This window comes from Lithobates pipiens, unplaced genomic scaffold (genome assembly GCF_037356315.1).
Source record: "Lithobates pipiens isolate NorthernLeopardFrog02 unplaced genomic scaffold, aLitPip1_a1.2 Scaffold_13, whole genome shotgun sequence".
NCBI classification, from domain to species: domain Eukaryota; kingdom Metazoa; phylum Chordata; class Amphibia; order Anura; family Ranidae; genus Lithobates; species Lithobates pipiens.
In genome coordinates this window covers 462574007-462597823 of record NW_027507718.1, presented here as the reverse complement: position 1 = coordinate 462597823, position 23817 = coordinate 462574007, and the positions used below count along the sequence as shown (strand labels likewise).

At 41.6% G+C, this 23817-nt stretch overlaps 1 protein-coding gene across 2 annotated transcripts in view; it reads right to left on the bottom strand.

The window, feature by feature from the left end:
- SORCS2 (sortilin related VPS10 domain containing receptor 2) overlaps nt 1–23817 on the bottom strand; it is a 1283650-nt gene that overhangs the window by 867378 nt on the left and 392455 nt on the right. For both annotated transcript variants that reach the window (XM_077477839.1, XM_077477840.1), the window contains exon 2: nt 8046–8113. In XM_077477839.1, coding sequence (XP_077333965.1) covers nt 8046–8113 — 68 coding nt within the window. The remainder of the gene's footprint in view (nt 1–8045; nt 8114–23817) is intronic.

Genomic DNA, 23817 nt, shown 5'->3' with positions numbered 1-23817 from the left:
AAAATAAAATAAAAACAGGAAATACTCTGTAGAAGGAATCCTGCTGCTGGTGCACGTTTGCGAGTGCGTTACTTGGCACCAGATGAACTATTTAATCAGGGCTTGTAAACAGAGCCAGTACTGTCTGATCTGCACCTTTCCCGTGAGCCCTGCTACCTGTAACCTGCTTAGAGATCTGTTCCTGTGTTTGACCCGGCTAGCCTTTAACTCTTCCTGCCTTCTGCCTGCACATGACCTCGGCTTGTCCTTGAGTGCTGCCGCTAGCATCCAGGTGTGTGGTTTCCTGATATCTGCTGATCCAGCTCCACAACTGCCTGCTGTTCTGACTTGTCTTCATCCCTGTGGCATCAGGAATTCTGGAGCAGCTCCTCTAACAACAAACCTGCCAGGCACTTATACCATTCTGTACTCTCAGTTCCCCTGTCTGCTATATCAGGGGCCACGAGTCAGATACGTAAGGGAGGCCTTCCTCTGCATTACCAGGCTCATGCTCTCCTCCTGTCTCCATCGGCTGACCTGCCCCCATCCACAGCACCTTCCCAGCCAAACGGATGTCCTGTCCCAGCAGCTCCTGCAGACTGATTTTAGAGACCCATCCGCAACCCTGCCGAGCTCTGAATAGTTTCCACCAGGATATATGTTTTTACAATTTCATCAAATGTGAGTGCCACCTTTTATTTATCTCTGGGTTCAATTGTTTTTAGACTAATTGCACTTAGATGGCAGTGCTTCCCACTCCTCCTTGTATTTTTTACATTCTCTGCATTAAGGTAAAAAAACTTTTTTTTGGTGAAGCTTCCCCCCAACTAAATATTTACATGAGCCAATCTCAGTCCAGCACTGGACTCAGTGAGAGCAGTTGGAGCCATTGGCTCCTGCTGCTCCTAATTAAATCCAGTGATGAGGGAATGAGGGGCGGGGCCGAGCCACATTGTGTGTGGCACTGGCAATAGACGCACACAGTATGGCTCCGGAGCAAGCCCACATGAGTACCCCCTAGCAAGCCATTGCTGGGGGGTACTCTAAGGCAGGAGGAGCCAGGAGCACCATCGGGGGTGGTCCCTGGAAAAAGAGGCTGTTCTGTAAAAAAACATTGCACACAGTAGGTAAGTATAAAATGTTTGTTATTTTTAAAAAAGAGAGAGAGAAGTAATTTAATATCACTTTAAATGTTCATAGACTGGACATGGCTGAGCTAAAGTCAGCTAAAAATAATCGCCTTTGGTGAGCCCCTCTCCGCTTCCCCACTGTGCAAGGGGTGATTTCATCTAGGTATTAATGTATAAGGTAAAATACTTAAATGTATTTCCAATTCCTGGCAATCAGCACTCTTCACTCTGATACTCCCAGAATGTAGGTGGGCACCCAGTGTTCTCAGTAGGACTCCTGGGCCCCCATTGTACATTACATCGGAGAGCTGCAGATAGTCAAGTGGCAAAGAGGTGGACCAGTTGTATGACAGAGAGGAAACTTGCAAGAAATTAGGCAAGTATTGCTCCTTTTTGTGAAACCCCCTATCCCCCCTATCCCCCTGGTGCCCAATACACAAACTGCAGGTGGCTAACCAACCCTCTGTGTGTGGTGTGCCATGTGCTTGGCTGGGTCTGCCACCTGTTGGGTACCAAATGGCACCAGAGCAGTAGTGGGGTTCTGGGCATTGAAATATTCAATTTCCACCCAATGGTACAACTCCAGTTCCGGCCTTGGAGAGATAGAAAGCAGCATGGGAGCATGTGATCAAGTAAGTGACCACCAATGCTGGGAGTTTATATTTCACTGCCACTGACACCAATGCTGAGGGTTATTATTGGGTTTACTCACACCAATGGTGGAGGTTATTATTTTGTCCACTAACAGCAATGTTGGGGGTTAATATTGTGTATACTGACACTAATGCTGGTATTATTATAATGGCCATTCACACCAATGCTGGCAGTCATTATTGCACCCGCTAACACCAATGTTGAGGGCTTTGATTGCGGCCACTGACCCCAATGCTGGAGTTACTATAACTGCCACTGACATCAGTGCTGGGGGTTACACTTACTGACACTGACACCAATTGTGGGTGTTAATATCCCCCCCCCCACTAATACCAATCATAGGGTTTATTTGTATTTCTTATTAGTGTGCGCTGCGATACATTGGGAAAAAATGAATCAGAATCAAAATGATTTTGTGTTGAGGTGCATTAGAGCTCGTTCATACTGTGTAGAACACCTCCAATTTGCCATATTGCATTCCATTTTTAAACAGTTTTAGAAAATGACAGCGATGATAGATTAACAAAGAAAGGTTTAATTAATAGTAATTCATTTTTTTTAAACCATTAAATTAGAAACTGGCTTGTGCAGCAATTTATATCGTGTATCATTTTTTTTAATCATTATTTTTTTTTTGTGAAAATGGAATTCTACTTTACCTTTCCTATTAACTTCTTTAAAATATCAGTGTACCATCCATAGTTACTATAAGTTTCTGCCCTTTGCATATTTTTCTCCTGCCTAATGACTATGCACATGCATTTTGCTGATGGGTATATGCAGGTGTATATTATTGGAGGAAACTGGCAAGTGAGATAATTAAAATAATTTTGACTACACAGCATAATAACCAGGAACACGTGACAAATTTTAATATCTGTTAATGTTCAGCACAAGTTAATAAGGAGCATTTAAGGATGTTCTAAATAGCATCCTGCAAATTACTTAGAAAAAAAGCTGAGGGTGAAGTAATGACAGAGCTAAATTATCCCTTTTTGTTCCGGATGTTCTCAAAGAAGTTCCAGGGACCACGGAAAGGTCAATATTAATAGGATTATTAAGCCAAATGTGTAGAGTGCTTGAGAGAGCGTATGCAAAAAGATTATTAGAAAGGTGTAATTTACAGAATGAAGAAAACTTAAAGCTAAACACCAAGTTCCTTTATAAAGAACAGTATATAGGTACTGAGCAGGTAACAGCATGAACTGTAGTAATAAATAAAGTGTAGCTCAGTGCTTTAGTAAATCTCTTAAAGTTTGGTTCACATGATGCAATGCAGCAGCCCCAAGTAAAAAAAAAAAATGTATTCTATTGATTTGTATTACCGGCTGGAAGGCAACCACTGCTTGAGACAGCAGTTTCTTGGACTATGTGTCATACAGGTGTCCATGAGCTCTTGGCGGCTGAGTTCAGTTTAACATTAATACAGTGTTGGGTGAAGTCCTCATGAAATATAACTTCCAAACTTCTCAATGGCCAGACGTTTCAAAGGTTGAGACAGCCAGAGTACACAATGCTTTGGTCCCCAACACCAGCAGTATAGGATGTGTGGCCAGGTTGAGTTGTTTTACACCACCAAGAGGAGGGAGATGAACCACACTGAATTTGCCTCAGAGGTAACAAGATACAATCTGTTCCATCATCTATAAGGAGAAGGAGAAACAGGGCAGATCCAGCTGTATGTTTTAATGGGTGGGTTGGCCAGAGTACACAGCGCTTGGATGACCCCACCAGTAGTATATGATGTGTGGATAAACTGTGTTGCTTCACACAGGTAACCAAGAGAAAGAATGTGGGCCAAATTGAATTTGCCTTAAAGGCAACAAGATACAATCTGGTCCAAATGGAAAACAGAGCAGATCCAACTCTAGAATCTTGAGTCTGATCAATGGATGAGAGCAGGCTGAGTTCTCAGCACAGCTAGAAAACTGACCACATTGTGTTATCACGCCTAGTGTGATCAGCTTTTAAAAGGAAAGCAAAGGGACCAGCACGAAACACCAGGTAGTTCACACAAAGGAAGCAATACAAAGAGAACAAGATATTTTTTTTAATACGGTGCATGTAAAGGAAACACATGATATAAAACTTGGGTTTACATATTTTTTAACACAACAGAACAATATAATTTGGTATAATTAATAAAACAATGTAAATTTTTCATCTACTGTATTGTTTTATAATCTTCAGAAAACTACTGTCATACACAGAAAAAAAATCAAATCTAAAATTATCCACTCCATGTCAGTAAAATATTTTTGAACATGTGTTTGCATTTGTTATAACTCTCAACACATAAACAAATCATAGCTACAAGGCTATGGAGCCCCAGGACCATAAATAGAATGCATGTTTATGAGGAATAGAAGGCTTGAACCTGTGAAAAGCTGACATTGGTGTGCCAGTGTCTCTCCTCTGTGTACCTGCCTTTCCCTTTCCTACGACTTCTCAGCCTGCAACAGTGCGTTCTATGAATGGCCTGCTACATCTGCTATCAATGTTCTGCATGAAATAGTGTAAAATCCCCATGACATGGGATAATGGGCAGTATCAGGGCTAAAGCAACCAAAGATGGAAGGCCATCAAGACTTAAAACATATGATACTCTCAAGAGGTCTACATTTACCGCTGAGCCATGGACCAGTCTCAGACTAACAGTAATGGAATGAAACAATAGTTCAGAGTTTTCCCTAGGCCTTCTTCAAAGGCTCACCCTTGAAATGATCAGTTTATCGCACAGAAAAACAACACGTACTCATACCTCTTATTTCATAAAGAAAACAGAAAGCATTCAATCTGATAAAACATCAGAGTTATATTATTACTATTATTATTTTATCTATTTAGTGGTCAGGTCATACTAGAGGTTTCATATTCTAAGTCTGCATATTGTCTAATACAATTGTGTCATGATTATATGCCTTGGGCAGGTCATGTTGGAGGTATCATGTTTTAAGTCTGTATATTGTCTCATACACTTGCATCTTGATTATATGCAGTGGGCAGGTCATGTTGGGGGCAGTGCCACCTGGGACAAGGTCATCTAGCGCCCAGGGCAAAGATGCCCAATGGCACCCCCCCCCCTTCCCAAAATGTATGAGAATTTAGTGACAGCAAAAATCCCCTCCCTCTCTTCCAAAAAAATGTCAGCACTATTATGCATGATTACCCCCAAGCATAAATTCTCTTTGCAAGACGAAATGCTCCCCAAACAAAAATTTCCCCTCTTCCAGTGCTCCTGCCAGCTTGTAGGTAGACACTCTCTATGCAGCGCCAACCCCCCCCCCCCCCCCCCCAACCTCACATGATATCACAGTGGTGGTATTATATTCTATGTCTGTATATAATTTAATATATCTGTATTATGTTCATGCCAGGGGAGAAGGTTGAGATATTATATTCTGAATTCTGCAGTATGTAATAAAACTGCCTTATGATCATGCAAGTAGACAGTCATGTTGGAGGAATTATATTCTACATGTGAATATTATGTATTATAACTGCATTATGATCATGCCAGCAGACAGATTATATTGAAGGTATAGTGATCTATATCTGTATACAGCTAGAGCAGTTCTAAACTAGGGTTCCTCCGGCTAAGGGTTCCTTGAGCAATAAGCAATTCCTGCCTCTCAGGTGAGTATTTACTGACAACAATGACCAATTTACTGTAGATAACTGAGGGGGAGGGGGATTTCCAATGACCATGAATGCAAGGAACATTCTTGGCAGTGACCATAATGGTAAGCTACTGTGAGCTGTAAAGTTATTTCAAGGGTTCCTCCATGTTAAAGCAGAACTTCACCTAGAATGGTAAGTTCCTCTTTATTGCCCCCCCCCCCACCTTCCACTTTTGGAACATTTCTTTTCCTTTTTGGGATTTGTCAGGTACCTACTCCCAACTTTTCTGGAATTGCAGCAGAAGTTCTCCCCTACCACCGCCCTCAACCTTCTGAGACACGTTACAGGTCCCAGGAGGCTTAGGGTCCATTCACATAGCACAGCGTGACTCGCAAATGTGCAGTGGGGAGCCATCTATGAAGCTACAAGGAGTCACATCCGGCATCCTGCAGTAGACACGCCAGTGCTTGACTGATATCAATACAGTATGGGGGGGGGGGGGGGTAACCATTGCAGTAGTTTTCTTAATCCTACTCCTGGGTATTTGTGACACCGTAGCCACTGCCTCCCATAAGAAATTGTTTGCTTTCTATGCCAAGAAGACAGTTCTATCCAAATGGAATTTACAGAAACCCCATACTGTTCTTCTTTAGAGGTTTAAAATCAATCCAGCTCTACTTTCTGTAAGCTTACCTATATGGGCCAAATTTGCCCTAAGAAATTTGAAAAATAAATTGGGCTGCTTGGGTGGGGGCTAGAGATTTAACACTGTGATGCTTCCCCTTTATATCTAGTGTCTGCCATCTTATGGGTTTAAAGTGTTACTAAACCCAAAACAGTCAAATCAGTCTGTATATGCAGTATATACTCCCTGTGAATCCTAAGGGGTTATTCCTCTGCATTGTGTAAAAGTCTGTTTGATCTAGTATGCACAAATTCTCCCCTCCTTCCACTGTCCCCTGATAATTTCCTGATGAAACAGAGGCTATGGAGTCAGGCTGCACATGCTCACTTTGATGTGTATAGATAGAGAGTAGAGCTGCACAATTCTGGCCAAAATAAGAATCACAATTTTTTTGCTTAGAATAAAAAGACCACGATTCCCACGGCGTAAAATCTTTCACATTATACAAAAAAATTTGGGCTAACGTTACTGTTTTTTTTTTTTTTTTTTTATGTGCCATGAATCTTTTAATTTCTTCTGTGTTTTTTATACAATTCAAAACACTCAATAAAAATTATCTGTTACAAAAACAAAAAAAAAATATCAGTGGTAGGGACCTGAAGACCAGCGAAGGATTGGCCCAGGTAAGGACAGCGCTGGATCCTTGCAGAGGTAAGAGTCCTTTCATTATTACACTATTTGTAGCTGCTGATAATTAACTTTTTTGTCAGAATGAAGAACCTCTTTAAGAAAGTTGAGATAGCACGGAGTAAAAGGAGAGTATTATGATCATGTCCAGTAGTCAGTTTTGTTGGAGGTATAATGCTCCCATGTTTCACAGACCTATATTAGCAATTCGTCTAGTGGTGAGGTCACATTAGAAATTTAGCGTTCTTTATCTTTCCAGAGTGCAATAAAGTTCTACTATGATGAACTCTTACGTTATGCTTCATTTTCCATACATATGAACTACATATCAGTGTACATACAAAACAAAAATACACATATATAAAATCAAAATGTAGTTAAAGTGGAAGTCAAGGCTTTTTTGTATCTGTATCAATCCTTATGTCTAATTGCCATACCTTACCATGTTGTCACTCTGTAGCTAGCATTGTTGTATGGTTTTAGGCCCTAAATCTCTGTCTTGATCAAGTAACAGTTCTTAGGGACTGTGGTTGAGGCATCACAATAAATAGATCCTTGGCTTTCAGTGCCTGGAGCCCTCCACTGGCACCAGCACCTATCCACTCCATCCTCTGATTATTTGCTGATAGATAGTATGGTACCACCCCATACCATCTAAACCTTCTCTCAGAGTTATGTCACCTAGGCTGCATCTTTTGAAATAGGAAGCTGACCAGAAGGATGTTTGCAAAGTTATGGTATTCTCTAATGCTTTCATTTTATAAGTATTTTAAGAATTTCAAAGTATGCACTCGTAGTTTCACTACTCAGCTGTGCCACTTGACTTCCACTTTAAGTAAGATCTACACAAAAGACTAATGCCACGTACACGCGATCGGACATTCCGACAACAAAATCCATGGGATTTTTTCCGACAGATGTTGGCTCAAACTTGTCTTGCATACACACGGTCACACAATGTTGTCGGAAATTCCAAAGGTCAAGAACGCGGTGACGTACGACAAGCCGAGAAAAATGAAGTTCAATAGCCAGTGCGGCTCTTCTGCTTGATTCCGAGCATGCATAGAACTTTGTGTGTTGGAATTGTGTACACACAATCGGAACAGATTTTGTTGTCAGAAAATTTGAGATCCAGATCTCAAATTGTGTGTTGGAAATTCCAATGGAAAATGTCTGATGGAGCCTGCAAACGGTCGGAATTTCTGACAAAAAGCCCCTTCAAACATTTTCCGTCGGAAGATCCGACCGTGTGTACGCGGCATTAGAATGATTTTATTTCTGTTTTGTTAAAAATTTAAAAAGAAATTAAATGAGAAAAAAAGAAGTAATAGTAATGTAACCAGTCCTACCTCCATAAAGAGCTCTCCAGAACTTTCCCCGTGTCGGCATGGTAAAACTTGGTGAGTATCAGAATAACCTGCATATAAAGAAAGAAAAATATACATTAGATGATAATCCATGGTCCCATGTACTGTATTTACCATTTTTACTTTAACTTTTTCTCCCCCCCCATGTCCCCCAAACACCAGACTGAGAAAGTACTAAATATAACTGACATAACCCCCTAGAAAATGAAGCTGTAGTCACTGATGTCAACATAAGACATGGAACACTAAATTCAGGGTCTACACATCTGTCGCCAACTGCCATTCCATTATTTAGAGAAAATGTCCCTGTACTATAGCAGCTCATAGCATCAAAAGACACAGCATCTCATTGTCATAGCAGACACCCCATAGCAGCTAGAAACGTTCTCACTAAATACAGCAGATAACCAAATCTACCAACATCAAAGTCAAAAATCAACATACATTTCAATTATTTGGAAATTATGGCTACTACTAAGACAAAGTGCAAGCATTCAAGTATAACTAAAGGCAATTTTTAATTTTTTTTGTTTAGTTTGGGATTGGAGATTAATTAGAACATCTTTTAGGTTTGTATTGGTGTCTGTGCTATGGAGATTCACCCTCACTATTTGTCTAGTTTAACATTATCATTAAAAGTGAAAATAAAAGAAAGTCTCCAATTTATGGTTGTCCCCAGAAAAGTAATAGAGAGGAAATCTTTCAATGGGGACACCTGTTCCGGTGACCTTAGGGGCCCCAATAAATTACCTTTTATTTGCTTGGATTCCTACTCACTTCCTGTTTGGCTGTGGGACAGGAAGTGAAGGGAAATCTCCATATAGGGACAAAAATCTGACAGGAGTTATAACCCTCCTTTGCTCTATCCAAAGTGAAAGAAACACATTTTGACTGTAGTTCTACTTTAATAGCATTAAAAAGCTAAATATGTACTGAATACGATTTACACATATCTCCCAACTTTCTTAGGTTAGAAACAGGAACAACCCCAAACCCCCCCCCCCCCCCCCCAACCCCCCTGCCATGCCACATTCACAGCTACGCGAATCATAAAGAAATAATATGCAAAAACGGATATGTTAAACCCACACATTCTTTCAGCACTACTTTTCCTTTATATTCACTTTTCAAAGTAACAAACGCAATAATTTGAGGCCTTAATGCTCCATAATGCTAATTGGGTGCTCACAGCTCCTCTGTGACTTTCAAGTTTCTTCCCTGTTAGCCTTGAATTTCGATGTTGTTGCTTTATTGATTGAATTTTTATATCCTGTAATTCAATAAAGCCGTGGCCTTGCCCAACTAATAATTCCTGTGTTTATTATTAAGCAAGAAGGGACAAGGGATTATCTGTTTAGCTCTGCATGTTCAATGCTAATGCCTCTAAGAAGACACAATTTGGAGGTTGCATGAAAGGTTTAGTGTGGTATAATGTTTTTTTTATTTAAAGCGGAACTAAACAAATCATAAAAAAATTGTGAGCAGGTAGGTCTTTATTGCAGAAGAGACATTCAATGTTTCTTCTGCAATAACAAAAATGTACCTTCCTGCCCTCAGTCTTCTACTGAATGCATGCTGAGCATGCACAGCTTATTGGGCATTCCCAGAACACTCGGGCTGTGCCGAATGAATGACGGACTCCCACGTGCGCAGGATGACTTCATTCCCCCAATCAAGAGACCAGAAATCCAGCACCCAGAAACAGCCAGAAAGAAAATGGGGGTGTCTGATGGGGACACTGATGTAAGTGGAACTCTGATGGAGACTCCGATATAAGGGGAGAACGAACTTTGATGGGGACCATAATGTAAGAGGGACTCCGCTGGGGACTCCGATATGGGGGGGGGGGGGGCTGATGGAGACACTGATGTAAGTGGAGCTCTGATTCTGACTCTGATATAAGGGAAGACTCTGCTGTAAGGGGGAACTCTGATGGACCCCGGATGTAAGGGAGCTCTGACGGTTACCCTGATAGAAGGGAGGACTTTGATGGGACCCTGATAATAAGCAAATCTCTGATCTAAGGGAGCTCTGATGTAAGTGGAATTCTGATGAGGACCCTAACGTAAGAGGGATTCTGAAGGAGATCCTAATGTAAGGGGGGTTTTGAAGGAGATCCCAATGTAAGGGGTATTCTGAAGGAGATCCTAATGTAAGGGGTATTCTGAAGGAGATCCTAATGTAAGGGGGATTCTGAAGGAGATCCTAATGTAAGGGGGATGCTGAAGGAGATCCTAATGTAAGGGGGGTTTTGAAGGAGATCCCAATGTAAGGGGGATTCTGAAGGAGATCCTAATGTAAGGGGGATTCTGAGGGAGATCCTAATGTAAGGGGTATTCTGAAGGAGATCCTAATGTAAGGGGGATTCTGAGGGAGATCCTAATGTAAGGGGGGATTTTGAAGCAGATCCTAATGTAAGGGGATTCTGAAGGAGATCCTAATGTAAGGGGGATTCTGAAGGAGATCCTAATGTAAGGGGGATTCTGAAGGAGATCATAATGTAGGAGGATGCTGAAGGAGATCCTAATGTAAGGGGGGGGGGGTTTGAAGGAGATCCTAATGTAACGGGGATGCTGAAGGAGATCCTAATGTAAGGGGGATGCTGAAGGAGATCCTAATGTAAGGGGGATTTTGAAGGAGATCCTAATGTAAGGGGGATTCTGAGGGAGATCCTAATGTAAGGGGGATTCTGAAGGAGATCTTAATGTAAGGGGGATTCTGATTTAAGGAGAACTATGATGGGGACCTAAATGTAAGGGGGAATGTGTTGGGGGCCCTGATGTAAGGAGGGCCTTTTTTTTTGTCACAAATATTTATGTTCACAAAAAAATACGTTATTGCCTTTGCACTTCAAAGTTTGGAAACCTCATCCAAAGAGAGACAAGTTCTTCAAATGGGAGATAATGGAGAGCTATGTTTGCATGCCTGCCTCAAAATATAAAGGTTCAATGGTGGATTTAATATGTACAGCAAATTTCAAAACATTTCTTGCCTGTACCCATACAAGGCACAAAATATGAGCGCTACGGTGCCTACAGACTAGATGTGTGGGCTGCAAACGGGCATTCTCATAACCAATCATTTAGACGCCAGTAGAGCGAGGGGTGAGGGGTGGGGGGGTGCTCAGACTCCGGCTTGTCTGGGGGTGCCAGACCAGCCAGGAAAATCCATCCAAAGTTGTAAATGAACAGCTGCTTTATGGATATGATCTGCAGTACTGAGCTGCAGCATCTCACAAGATCTTTGCCTTTCTTCCCGTGGATGAAAGCAGATGTGAATATATAACCTGATGGCTGATAACAGAACCAGCCTGAACAGAGCAGATGTTCCCAGAGACACACAGTGCATGGCAGTCCTGACCTTTTTTTCTATCTCCTGTGGCATTTGATAGTGAGAACCTGTCGTTTCCATTCACTAGAACTAAAAATACATCTATTTTCAGAGCCCATCAGCAAATTATTTATGTTGTGAATTATTCTAAAGAATCAAAGGGATGTCACAAAATAGTTTTGAAAGGAATCAAATGTCTTATTAATATCTTGTAGACCTGAATGTGATCAGCCTCATAAAATAATTGTGTCATTGCAATCTTTTATAGTTGCTCGTTGAAGTGAAACGCCACATTTTGTCTCCAGAAATGAATAATAGAGCTGTACCCTTATGCTCACACATTTCATTAATTATTCTTATTTTAGGAATCTTCTGCTGAGACAGAGCTGACCTCTTCTTCTGAAAATGCCATTTGCCATATAACTCCTGCCTAAAATTTTTCCTAATTTTGCTTAGAGTGATTGGAAGCACTGTCTTTTTTTTATTTCTTGTCTGTTGCCCTACTGGGGATAATTTCTCTCCAAGCATCTTGAGCCTTAGGACTCATAGAAGTCTATTGCCACGTACACACAATTGTTTTTTCAGCCAACAAATCTGTGGATTTTTGTTTGAAGGTTGTTGGCTCAAATTTGTCTTGCATACACATGGTCACACAAATGTTGGCCTACAATCCGAAACGTGGGAATGCGGTGATGTACAAGACGTACGTCGAGCTGAGAAAAAGGAAGTTCAATAGCCAGTCCAGCTCCTTCTGCTTGATTTCAAGCAGGGCCAGGACAAGGGGTGGGCAGGAGGGGCGGCTGCCCCTGGCGCAATGGTATATTGCAGGGGTAGGGGGCACCCTGAGCCTAACCCTAAGGGAAAGGGGGGCGCAGTTTGGCATCTTTGCCCTGAGCGCTGGATGACATTGTCACAAGCGCCCAATGATTTGACATGGTACATCATTACAATTTCATTGTTCCATCACCAAGATTGAAAGTGATTGCAAAGTCACTATAGGGTTAATTTACTAAAGGCAAATCCACTTTGCACTACAAGTGCACTTGGAAGAGCAGTCGCTGTAGATCAGAGGGGACATGCAAGACAAATAAAAACAGCCTTTTTGCTTGTACATGATTGGATGATAAAATCAGCAGAGCTTCCCCTCATTTCAGAACTTCCCCTCAGATCTACAGCTACTGCACTTCCAAGTGCACTTGTAGTGCAATGTGGATTTGCCTTTAGTAAATAAACCCCCTATGTGACTATTTGTTTTCTAAAAATGAAAAGGCTAAATACATTTTGTCACACCACAGCTGTGATCTCCCTGTGCTGGCCTACCCCGATCTATGGAGAGAAGATGGAGGGGCCAAGATTCCCCTGTGATGTCAACCGGCCAGCATAGGGAGATTTCAGGCCCCTCCCGCTTCTCTCCATAGATCGGGGCTGGCAAGCACAGGGGGATCACGTGACCGCACAGCTTCAGTGTGACAAAATGTATTTAGTGTATTAATTTTTAAAAACAAATCCACTGTAGCGAATGGCAGCCTGCCCGGAGACGATACTTGTATATTTTCTGCATTATGCCGCTGAATAGCAGCAGGAGGAGCTCTCATGATGACAAGAAGAGATGGAAAGCGGGGAGAGACTGTCAGAGCATAGCAGTCGATGACAAAGGCACATAAACTGACCATGGTATTTAGGGCTTAGCAGCCATGATTTTCGTGGAGAGCAGAGGCAGAGGGACACTGCCAGGATCAACCAGGTTTTTTACAAGATAGGAAGGGAAAAATGACATAGCACAAGCACTGTGCTATACTGCATGCCTTAACGAAACAGGATCTTAGTTCTTTTTTTTTAGGGTTACAACCACTTTAATTCGTGAAATCGGGGATCATTTTATGCGAAAAGTATAATTGTGTATGGATTGCTGTATATATATATATATATATATATACCGTATATACTCGAGTATAAGCCGAGATTTTCAGCCTCTTTTTTGAGGCTGAAAGTGCCCCCCTCGGCTTATACTCGAGTCATCGCTGTCTGCCCGCTCGATCAGCGTGTCGAGCAGACAGACAGCGGCCATTCTATCATTCAAAAGCCGCGCCTCCGGCTCCGCCTTCGCCTGTGATAGGCGGAACACTGAATTTCCCAGCAGCCTGTGTTCCGCCTATCACGGACATCGTATCATCCTCGTACTACGGACGAGGATGATACGATGTCCGTGATAGGCGGAACACAGGCTGCTGGGAAATTCAGTGTTCCGCCTATCACAGGCGAAGGCGGAGGCTTTTGAATTTTACAATGGCCGCCGAGGCGCCGACGAAGAGGGCACGGGACGGAGGCAAGGCAAGGCACGGCACGGGACGGGACGGAGGCAAGGCAAGGCACGACACGGGACGGAGGCAAGGCACGGCGGCACGGCGGCAAGGCACGGCACGGGACGGAGGCAAGGAGGCAAGGCACGGGACGGAGGCTCGGGACAAAGGCTCGGGACACAGGTAGGCTGGACACACACACACACACACACACACACACACACACACACACACACACACACACACACACGGATGGATGGATGGATGGATGGATGGAGACACACACACACAGGGATGGATGGATGGAGACACACACACACAGGGATGGATGGATGGATGGATGGAGACACACACACACAGGGATGGATGGATGGATGGACACACACACACACAGGGATGGATGGACGGACACACAGGGATGGACGGACACACAGGGATGGACGGACACACAGGGATGGACGGACACACACACAGGGATGGACAGGCATGTCTCACCCTCGGCTTATACACGAGTCAATAAGTTTGCCAGTTTTTTTGGGGGTAAATTGGGGGCCTCGGCTTATATTCGGGTCGGCCTATACTCGAGTATATACGGTATATATATATACCATTAAGTCCCAAAACATTTTCAATAGTTTTTATTGAAGTTTTATAAAGATACAAAGACCTTCAATTGAAGGACGAAATAGAAATGTAATGCCGCGTACACACGGTCGGAATTTCTGACAACAAATGTTCAATATGAGCTTGTTGTCGGAAATTCCGACCGCGTGTAGGCTCCATCGGACATTTTCTGTCGCAATTTCGACAACAAAAATTTGAGAGCTGGATCTCAAATTTTCCACCAACAAAATCCGTTGTCAGAAATTCCGATCATGTGTACACAATTCCGACGCACAAAATTCTGCTCGGAATCAAGCAGAAGAGCCGCACTGGCTATTGAACTTCCTTTTTCTAGTCCCGTCGTACATTTTGTACGTCAGCGCGTTCTTGCCGATTGGAATTTCCGAAAACATTTGTGTGACCGTGTGTATGCAAGACAAGTTTGAGCCAAGATCTGTCGGAAATAAATCCACAGTTTGGTTGTCGGAAATTCCAATCGTCTGTATGCGGCATAAGAGTGAAAACAAAACAGGGGTAGTCTCGCGGGGCAACACAACTATGGAATAAAAGTCAAGCTATGAATACAATTATTATAACATAGAGAACAGTGCAAGGACTGAAAATAAGTATATTGCGTCCTGTAGCGAAAATGGTTACATATATTAACAGATTATTTGTTGTACCATGTAAGCCATGGTTGCCAATCTTTTTCAAACAGTGCCAGTGAATTTTCTCTAAGAGCGGTTAGTCTTTCATAGGAGTAATGAGTCTGGATAGTAATGAAAAAATACATTTGTTGCGCTAAAAGCAAAAAAAAATTAAAAAAACAGCAGCTAACACAATACTGCTGGACACAATACAAGATATATACAAGGTACAGTTTAGCGCTAAAAAAATTCAATTAAAATACAACAGAAATAAAGTTCATATAAATGATTTGTGTGATTTAAACTCCAAAAGAAGAAAAAATCCTTCTGTGTCAGTCAAGAGAAGAGAGAAGAGGAACCATCACCAGCACCCGACAACACTGACTCTTACCATCAGTGCAATTTAACCATGCACATAAAGCACGATCCTTGACAATCAGATCCCCCCGTCTCTTCCTTGGCTATGATATATGCCTTAGCCATGCCCCTGAAGTTGCACAATCGTATCGAAACGTTGGGTGTATGAGGGACTAGTGACATGCGGAGGAGTGCGGGAGTGGCTTCCATTTTTTTGTGCTAGGAAGTGCTGGTCACATTCCTATCTTTATGCTGGTAAAACTTCACACAAAATGTGAGTGTATTTTCATTAGAACTTGTGAATAAAGACTGTTCGGATTTTTTTTGGTATTTGCGCAATGAGATTGTTTTTTTCATTCCCGCATGTGGCCATTGAATTATTAGTTTTTTCAAGGAATCTGCGCTATAGTGATTCAATCCAATGTGTTATAAATATAAATAAATTGATCGTGCAAAAAACATATAAATAAATACAAAAATCCGGAAAAATAACAAAAATATATATATGCAAATGTTCAAGATATTAGTCCATTTCCCACTAGACAACGTTTCTGCTTGTCGTCTCCACCGTGATTTTTCACACCACACCAATAAAAAGAGTGTCACCAAAGTTGCAGAAAGGGACTTTCCACCACCGACAATACTGACACTTACCAGCTATACTGATCCCATCTCAGAGATCTATTATCGCCACTGTTAAATCGCTCCCTCTGGACATGAACTGCATGGAGGATGTATCCCTTTAAGCACTCTGTTCCAGTAGTTAGTATATTCCTACGGCCACACCGCTCATTGCCAAACACATGCATAAACAAGAGGAATCGCCATAGTGTAATATTGTCGAAATATTTTAATAAAATAAAGAATTGCACTTATATCAAATGTAAAGAATTTTATTATTATTGAGGATATATCTGTTGGAGTGTGGTGGAGTTAAAATCTATATATGTACCATCTGATGATATATTCTGGATTGGATTGCTGAGTCAGGATAAGGAAGAGACGGGGGTGGGGGGGATCTGATTGTCAAGGATCGTGTTTTATGTGCATGGTTAAATTGCACTGATGGTAAGAGTCAGTGATGTCGGGTGCTGGTAATGGTCCCTCTTCTCTCTTCTTCTCTGGACTGACACAGAAGGATTTTTTCTTCTTTGGGAGTTTAAATCACACAAATCATTTATATGAACTTTATTTCTGTTGTATTTTAATTGAATTTTTTTTTAGCGCTACACTGTACCTTGTATGAGTCTGGATAGTAGCTATGACGGATGGGTTGGGTACTAGCTCCTCCTTCCAGTGTCTAGTGATGGTAAGTTTGGCGGGTAATAATACATAGAGGAAATAGTTCTTCTAATGCCGTGTACACACAGCTGGACTTTTCGGCAGCAAAGGTCCGATGGATCGAATCGATTTTGGATGATGGATTGAACAGAGCTCTGTGAGATGTTCAAAGCGTGGAATATTGTTTTAGAACCTAACCCTGCTTTAAACTTCTCTACAGCTTTGTCCCTGACATGTCTGGTTTGTATAATTATGGCGAGTGATGCTTTCATTTGAATCTTTGTAGAAATAAAGTTTGTAGGGTGTGTATTCCTCCTCAATTTTTAAGAAAAAAAGATTGCATGTGTATTCCCGTAGCAACTGAAAAGTCTGTCTTTTGTGTTGGATTTGCTTTGTTAGTAATTTTGTGCCATGATGCATCCTTGATATGCCCATTGCACCCCACCTTTCTACTTTGTATCTGCTATAAATTGTGTATTTAGCCTCTTGACTGAAGTTTTAGTTTAAAGAGCACAAACTCTGAAATGTAAAACTGATGTCAGATGGATGCTTTACGTCTATGAAATCACTCACTTGCTGGCTCCAAGCATTGCTTAATCTCAACCACTAGCGATGGTAGCAATTCCATAGGAACAGACAAGTGGTCTTTAAAGGCCCGTACACACGATACGAAAATCAGATGGAAAGATTCGTATGACGACCTGGATGTGCAGACTATAACATTTTTGGCGGATGTGAACTCATTGTCCAATTTTCGTCGCATTAGTATGGTTTTCGTCCGAAAAAAAATTGTAAGAGCAAGACTACGCATGCTCGGAAACAAAAGAATACATACAAAACTATTCACCACATGACGTCACTTCTGACATTGTATTTTGTCGTATGGAAATGTTCTTATTGTGAGTAACCTCTTCACTTTTGACATGAGACTAGCATGCCACAAAAAACGAACGTTTGGTCATCCGAAAATCTAAGGGTATACGAGGCTTTAGTGATTCTGCCATTCTCCTAAGCTATCTTGCCACAGTCAATTTGTCATTAGCAGCAGAATCACTTACCTAACCTCATCCTGATAATTCTAAAAGAAAAAAAAAGAAACAAAAAATAATTTGAAATTATTTACTTATTAAAAAAGCAATCAAGGTGACACCGAATTGAAGTTTTACAAAACAAATATTGCTTTATTTCAAGGGGAATAAGGTAGCTGTACAAACAATCTGTACCGCTATCATTGTAATGAATGAGTAGTATGACAAAGACTTGAGCAAATAGAGAAGACAGGATTTCAATATTCCCTTACTTCAAATCTGAAATCCCACTGATTGAAGCAAATGAGTAAACAGAGCTATGTATTGTGCAATAGGCTTATTCTCATCCAGTCTAGTAAACATAGGTTACAAATAGAAGACATATTAGAGGTTATTTCTAAAGGCTTGGAGTAATTATTTATTATTATTTTCAAGAATAGATTAAATACTTCAGATTTTTTAATGTGATCATTTTTTGCGTTGAAGGTGTAGTCTCTTGTTTTTCATATTTTGGGAGGATAACTTCAGCAGCAAAAGGAAGCTAATATATCAAGCTTTTTTTTAATTAATATTTATTTAATATTTATATATCGCTTTTCTCTCTGAAGACTCAAAGTGCTTTATATGCTGTTGGGGCAGATGGTAAGACAGTTATCTCAGGCGCGCTGAACAGAATATCATACTAAGGCCAGTTTTAGACAAAAGCCAATTACCCTGCTGATGGAGGAGGAAACCCACACTTCAAAAAACATGGGCGAACATGCAAATTCTATACAGATAGCATCCTAATCAAGACTCGATCTGATGGACCCCAGTGCTGTAAGGTAGAATTTCCTACCACTAATGCCGCGTACACGCGATCGGACTTTCCGGCAGACTTGGTCCGGCGGACCAGAGTCTGTCGGACAATTCGATCGTGTGTGGGCTCCAGCAGACTTTTTCTTCCCAAAAGTCCAGCGGACCTAGAAATAAAACTGGCTTCAAATCTTTCCGACAGACTTGAGTCCAGTCGAAAAATCCGGTCGTCTGTTAGTCTGACGGACTAAAACCGACGCTAGGGCAGCTATTGGCTACTGGCTATGAACTTCCTTATTCTACGTCATCATGTTCGAATCCGTCTGACTTTTGGAGTGATCGTGTGTGGCCAAGTCCGTTCATTTGAAAGGATCTCAGCTGCAAAGTCCGTCGGATTGTCTGCCGGACCAAGTCTGTTGAAAAGTGCGGTCATGTGTACGCGGCATGAGCCACTGTGCATGTTATGTTTAAAGTAAACCTTTGCTTTGTCCATGCAGGACCTTTAAAGTGTATTGTATATTCACCTTTCCTGTATGACTGACCCACTTTTCTCTCATAAGTTCTGGTGCTTGGTGATTGGTTGCCCAGGCACTCATACATGAAGACAGGGAGAGAATCCTGAATTATGAGAGAATATGATGCATACAGATGCTTCAGATGGAACCAGACTTCAATTAATAACAAGCAAACAAGCTGATGTGTTTTGAGGGCAAAACTCCTTTGCCGCCTCAACCTTGGCAACATCTCCAAAGTACGCCCCTTTCTAACCAACAACACCACAAAGCTCTTAATTCACTCTCTGGTCATCTCTCACCTCAACTACTGCAACTTCCTTCTCATTGGGTTGCCTTTACATAGGCTATCCCCCCTTCAGTCCATCATAAACACCGCTGCCAGACTCATCCACCTTACCTACACTGTGTGTCTGCTACTTCTCTCTGTCAATCCATTGGCTTCCGCTCACCAAATAAATTAGAATTCTAAATACTAACAACTACTTACAAAGCCATCCACAACTCAACCTCCAGCTACTACCCTAGTTTCAAAATACCAACCTACGTGTTCCCTTTTTCCTCCTAAGACCTCCTGCTGTCTAGCTCTCTTGTCACCTCCTCCCATGCTCACCACCATGACTTTCCCAGAGCTTTTTTCCCATCCTATGGAACTCCTTACCCCAATCTGTCCGATTATCTTCTACTCTGTTAGCTTTTAGACGATCCCTGAAAACCCTCCTCTTCAGAGAAGCCTATCCTGCCCACACCTAACAACTGTATTTTGCTTTTTTCCATCAGCTCATGCCCCCTGTTATTACCTTTGTATCACTTAACCCTGCCTTCTAGATTGTAACCTCTAACGGGCAGGGCCCACTGATTCCTCCTATATTGAATGATATTGTAACTGTAATGCCTGCCTTCATGTTGTAAAGCGCTGCGCAAGCTGTTGGCGCTATATAAATCCTGCGTAATAATAATAATATAGTCGTACAGCTTTTGTAAGTATGTTTTATGATACTTAATTTAACCGCTTGCTGACCGTATAACATACATATATTGCGGGAACGATAGGGGACACATACGCGGATTACCCCAACGGATTACCAAAGGATTACATCCAGGCACCCGCCGATAATTAGGAATTCACACAGGACAAAACCTTGCCTATGTAAACAAGGCAGATCAATGTCCTACCAAAGCAGGGAATAAAATTCATGACTTCTCTTAGTAAAAGCACATACAGCAGTACACCAAAACACTGGCTAGGCACATATTTAACCCTTTGATCACCCTAGATATTTAACCCCTTCCTAGCCAGTGTCATTAGTATGGTGACAGTGCAAATTTTATAGTACTGATCATCATCGTATTAGTGTCACTGGTTCCCAAAAAGTGTCAGTTAGTGTATGAATGTCCACCGCAATATCAGAGTCCCACTATAATTTGCTGATTGCTGCCATTAGTAGTAAAAAATAAATAAATAAAGATTCCAGTATATATATCCCATAGTCTGTAGACACTATAACTTTTGGGCAAACCAATCAATATCCGTTTATTGGGATTTTTTTTTTTTTACCCAAATTATGTAGCAGAACACATATTGGCCCAAATTCATAAAGAATGTTGACCTTTTAATTTTTTTTTCTTGGATATGTTTTATAGCTGAAAGTAAAAAATATTGTTTTCTTTTTCAAAATTGTCAGTCTTTTTTGTTGCTAGCGCAAAAAATAAAAAACGCAAAGGTGATCAAATGGCACTAAAAGAAACCTATTTGTGGGAAAGAGTGCATCAATGTTATTTGGGTACAGCGTTGCATGACCGCGCAGTTGTCAGTTAACGTAACACAGTGCCGGATTGCAAAAAATGGCCTGGTCATGAAAGGGTTAAACCTTCCGAGGGTCAAGTTAAGTGGTTAAATCATTTTAAAAGTAATGAAAAAGGTTTTGCCCCCTCCTTTTTTATTTACAGCACTTTAAGTTTAATTTAGCAGAAAAGCTGTACAGGTTGTCAAACCAAAAAAATCCCAAGCAAGGAGAATTGCAATTCCAGTGGTAATCAATATGAAAATTTGAATATTGAATCACAACGGGAAAGCCATTTTAGATAATAATTCAGCCCATGTTCAGTAAGGAAAATACAGTCACCCCAGTGATTGGTAGAACAAGCAAATTACACAGTTTAGGCTCATATAAAAAAAAAAAAAATACCGGAGTAAAAAAATTTGATTCATAGCCCATTGCTGCCTAATCCATGTATGTGATTAAATTGTCTAACACCACCGGTGCTATTTGTGGCAAGGAACACAGAGACATTAGCATATAAATAGATTTACAATTTAAAATGAGATGCTGCATTCTTCTTGCCATTTAAGAAACAGAGATAACCATTCCAGAATCTGAAAAGTGGAGCATTTGGTAAATATACATCCACTAATCAAAGAAAACTTATTATTTCAATCAAATGTGCCAGCATGCATTGAAATATAAAATTAGCTCTTTTCTGCCCCGGCTGGCTGTAGAAAATCTCAATGATGTGGACAGATTGTCATTCTCAAGTTTTTGTTGTGTTTTCCATAGCTTTCAGGACATTTTAAAGGGTCCTCCATAGGTATGATTGTAGGATAGTCCTTTGTAGTCAGAACAGTTGCGGGACAAGGTCATCTAGAGGGTGAACATGCCAAGATGTATGAGCATTTGTGTCAGAAAAATCCCCCCCCCCCCTGAAAAAAAAATGTGAGCACTAATCTGCATGCTTACCCTCTAAGCATACATTACCCCTCCGACGAGGACAAATCCACCCCCTGCTGAAATCCCCCCCCCCCCACTAGCTCAAATCCTCTCTTTATCCAAATCCCCCCAGCACACACCCCCTCTCCAAAAAAAAAATCACTGCTTCCAGCACAAATTCTCTTCTCCTCAAATTAGCTCCCCCCATTACAGATCCCCCTACTCCAAATGACCCCTCCCAGCACATATCACCTCTCCTAGCACAGAGAGACCCCCCCGCACGCACACACACATTTCCTCTCCTAGCACAAATACCCCCAATCATATCTACTGGTACAAAGCCCTCCCCCCCCACAAAAATCCCCCCTCTACCATGTCGCCTCTTCTGTTGCAAACACCCCAAATCCCTCCTCCTAGCACAAGTCCTTGGGGCGGCACAGTGGTGTAGTGGTTAGGGCTCTCACCTAGCAGCAAAACTGGTTCAAATCCCAACCATGACACCCCCCACCTGGAGCCCGCATGCCCCCTCCCACACACCAAAGACATGCAGGTAGGCTACTTGGCCCTAGTATATGCATGGGGACCTTGGATTGTGGGCTCCTTGAGGGTAGGGTCACGATGTGAGTGTGCAATGTACAGGGATAGGGACAATTGTAGACACTCACTCAGGTTGAACTGAATGGACTGGTGTCTTTATTCAGCCTTACTAACTATGTGACTATGTAAGTCCTCCTTCCCCCTCCCAACATAAATCCCCCAAATCACCCCTCCCAGCACCCCCCCCTCCAAAAAATTTCCTGCCTAGAACAAATTCTTACCCCCCGCTACTCTAAAATTTCCCCCACCCAACACAAATCTCCTCCCCTTAATTTCCTTGTGGCACCCCCACCATTACACATGGCACCACAGTGCCCAGGGCAGCCACCCCCCATCCTGGCCTGGGTCAGAATGGAGCTGCATGTGTGATCAACATTAGCGTATAGCAAAAATCCAGCCAAAATGTTTTATCTAGCTTTTGAATAGAGTGAGGGGATGGTTAGAGTCCCTGCCAGGTTTTTATTGCCGTGTCCCTGATGGAAAGAGTCATCCCCTTTGTTTGTCCTGTGACCGGCTTATCCTGGTGTCTGTTGTTCCTGGGAAACAAAGTGATGGCAAATCTAGAATTGTACATTTATCTCTGGAACAGGAAGTAAGGGGTAATCTTGAGTTGGGGATATCTGTTCCAGTAACAACTGTGTAAGGGGAGATTTTCTTTAATTTTTGTGGTATTTCCACTTACTGCTTGTTGTGTCTCAAGACACAAAAGTGCAGAGAAATCTCACTTATGGAGCAATAGACAGCAATAAATGCACCACAGAAGTTCCAAATCTTCCCCTTTCTGTCTAAACCTAAAAAACACTTTGGTTAAAATGACATGTATGATTAAATCTGTAAATAGCTGCTTTGTTTATTGGCACAGGGCTAAAAAAAAAAAAAAAAAAAAAAAAGGGTTAGGTAAAAATGTGATATTACATATAGATTTTTTTATAACTCCATTTCAGCCAGCAGATGGAGCCCCAGGCACCGCTTCACTTTCTTCCAGGATATCCACATCTGCTTTGCTGAAAAAAAGGCAGTTGATTACAAATGTATTGGCTTATGCTGAAAGCTACACAAAAGTCATTCTGTCAGAGTGGTGACTCCTTATATTATTTTCCCATTCTTTCAGATGGCTGCAAATTTCAATCAGAGCAGTTCCTTATTATGCTCCATGCTTCCTTTTGAATACCCATAGTGCACTGTGTATCTTGCATCATGTGGGTGACCAGTATTAGATGTGTATAGGTTCAAATAACCGTTCAAATGTATACAGTATATATATATATATACTGTAATATTGGGAGATCAAGATCACCAGCCTGGTGATCGATTAGAGGGTAAAAAAAATGTTTTTTGAAGGAAAAGACCTGAGCCATTTTGTTACTAATAAAACAAAGATAATAAAGACATATTACCTATTACTCTCAGTCCTTGTACACACGGTCGGACATTCTGACAACCAAATCCGTTGGATTTTGTCCGACGGATTTTATCCAAAACTGTTGCATACACACGGTCGGACAAAGTTGATCGGAGTATGTCTGATCGGAGCATTTTGTCGGAAAATTTTATGGACAAGTTGGAAAACGGTCCGATAGGACACATTCCATCGGA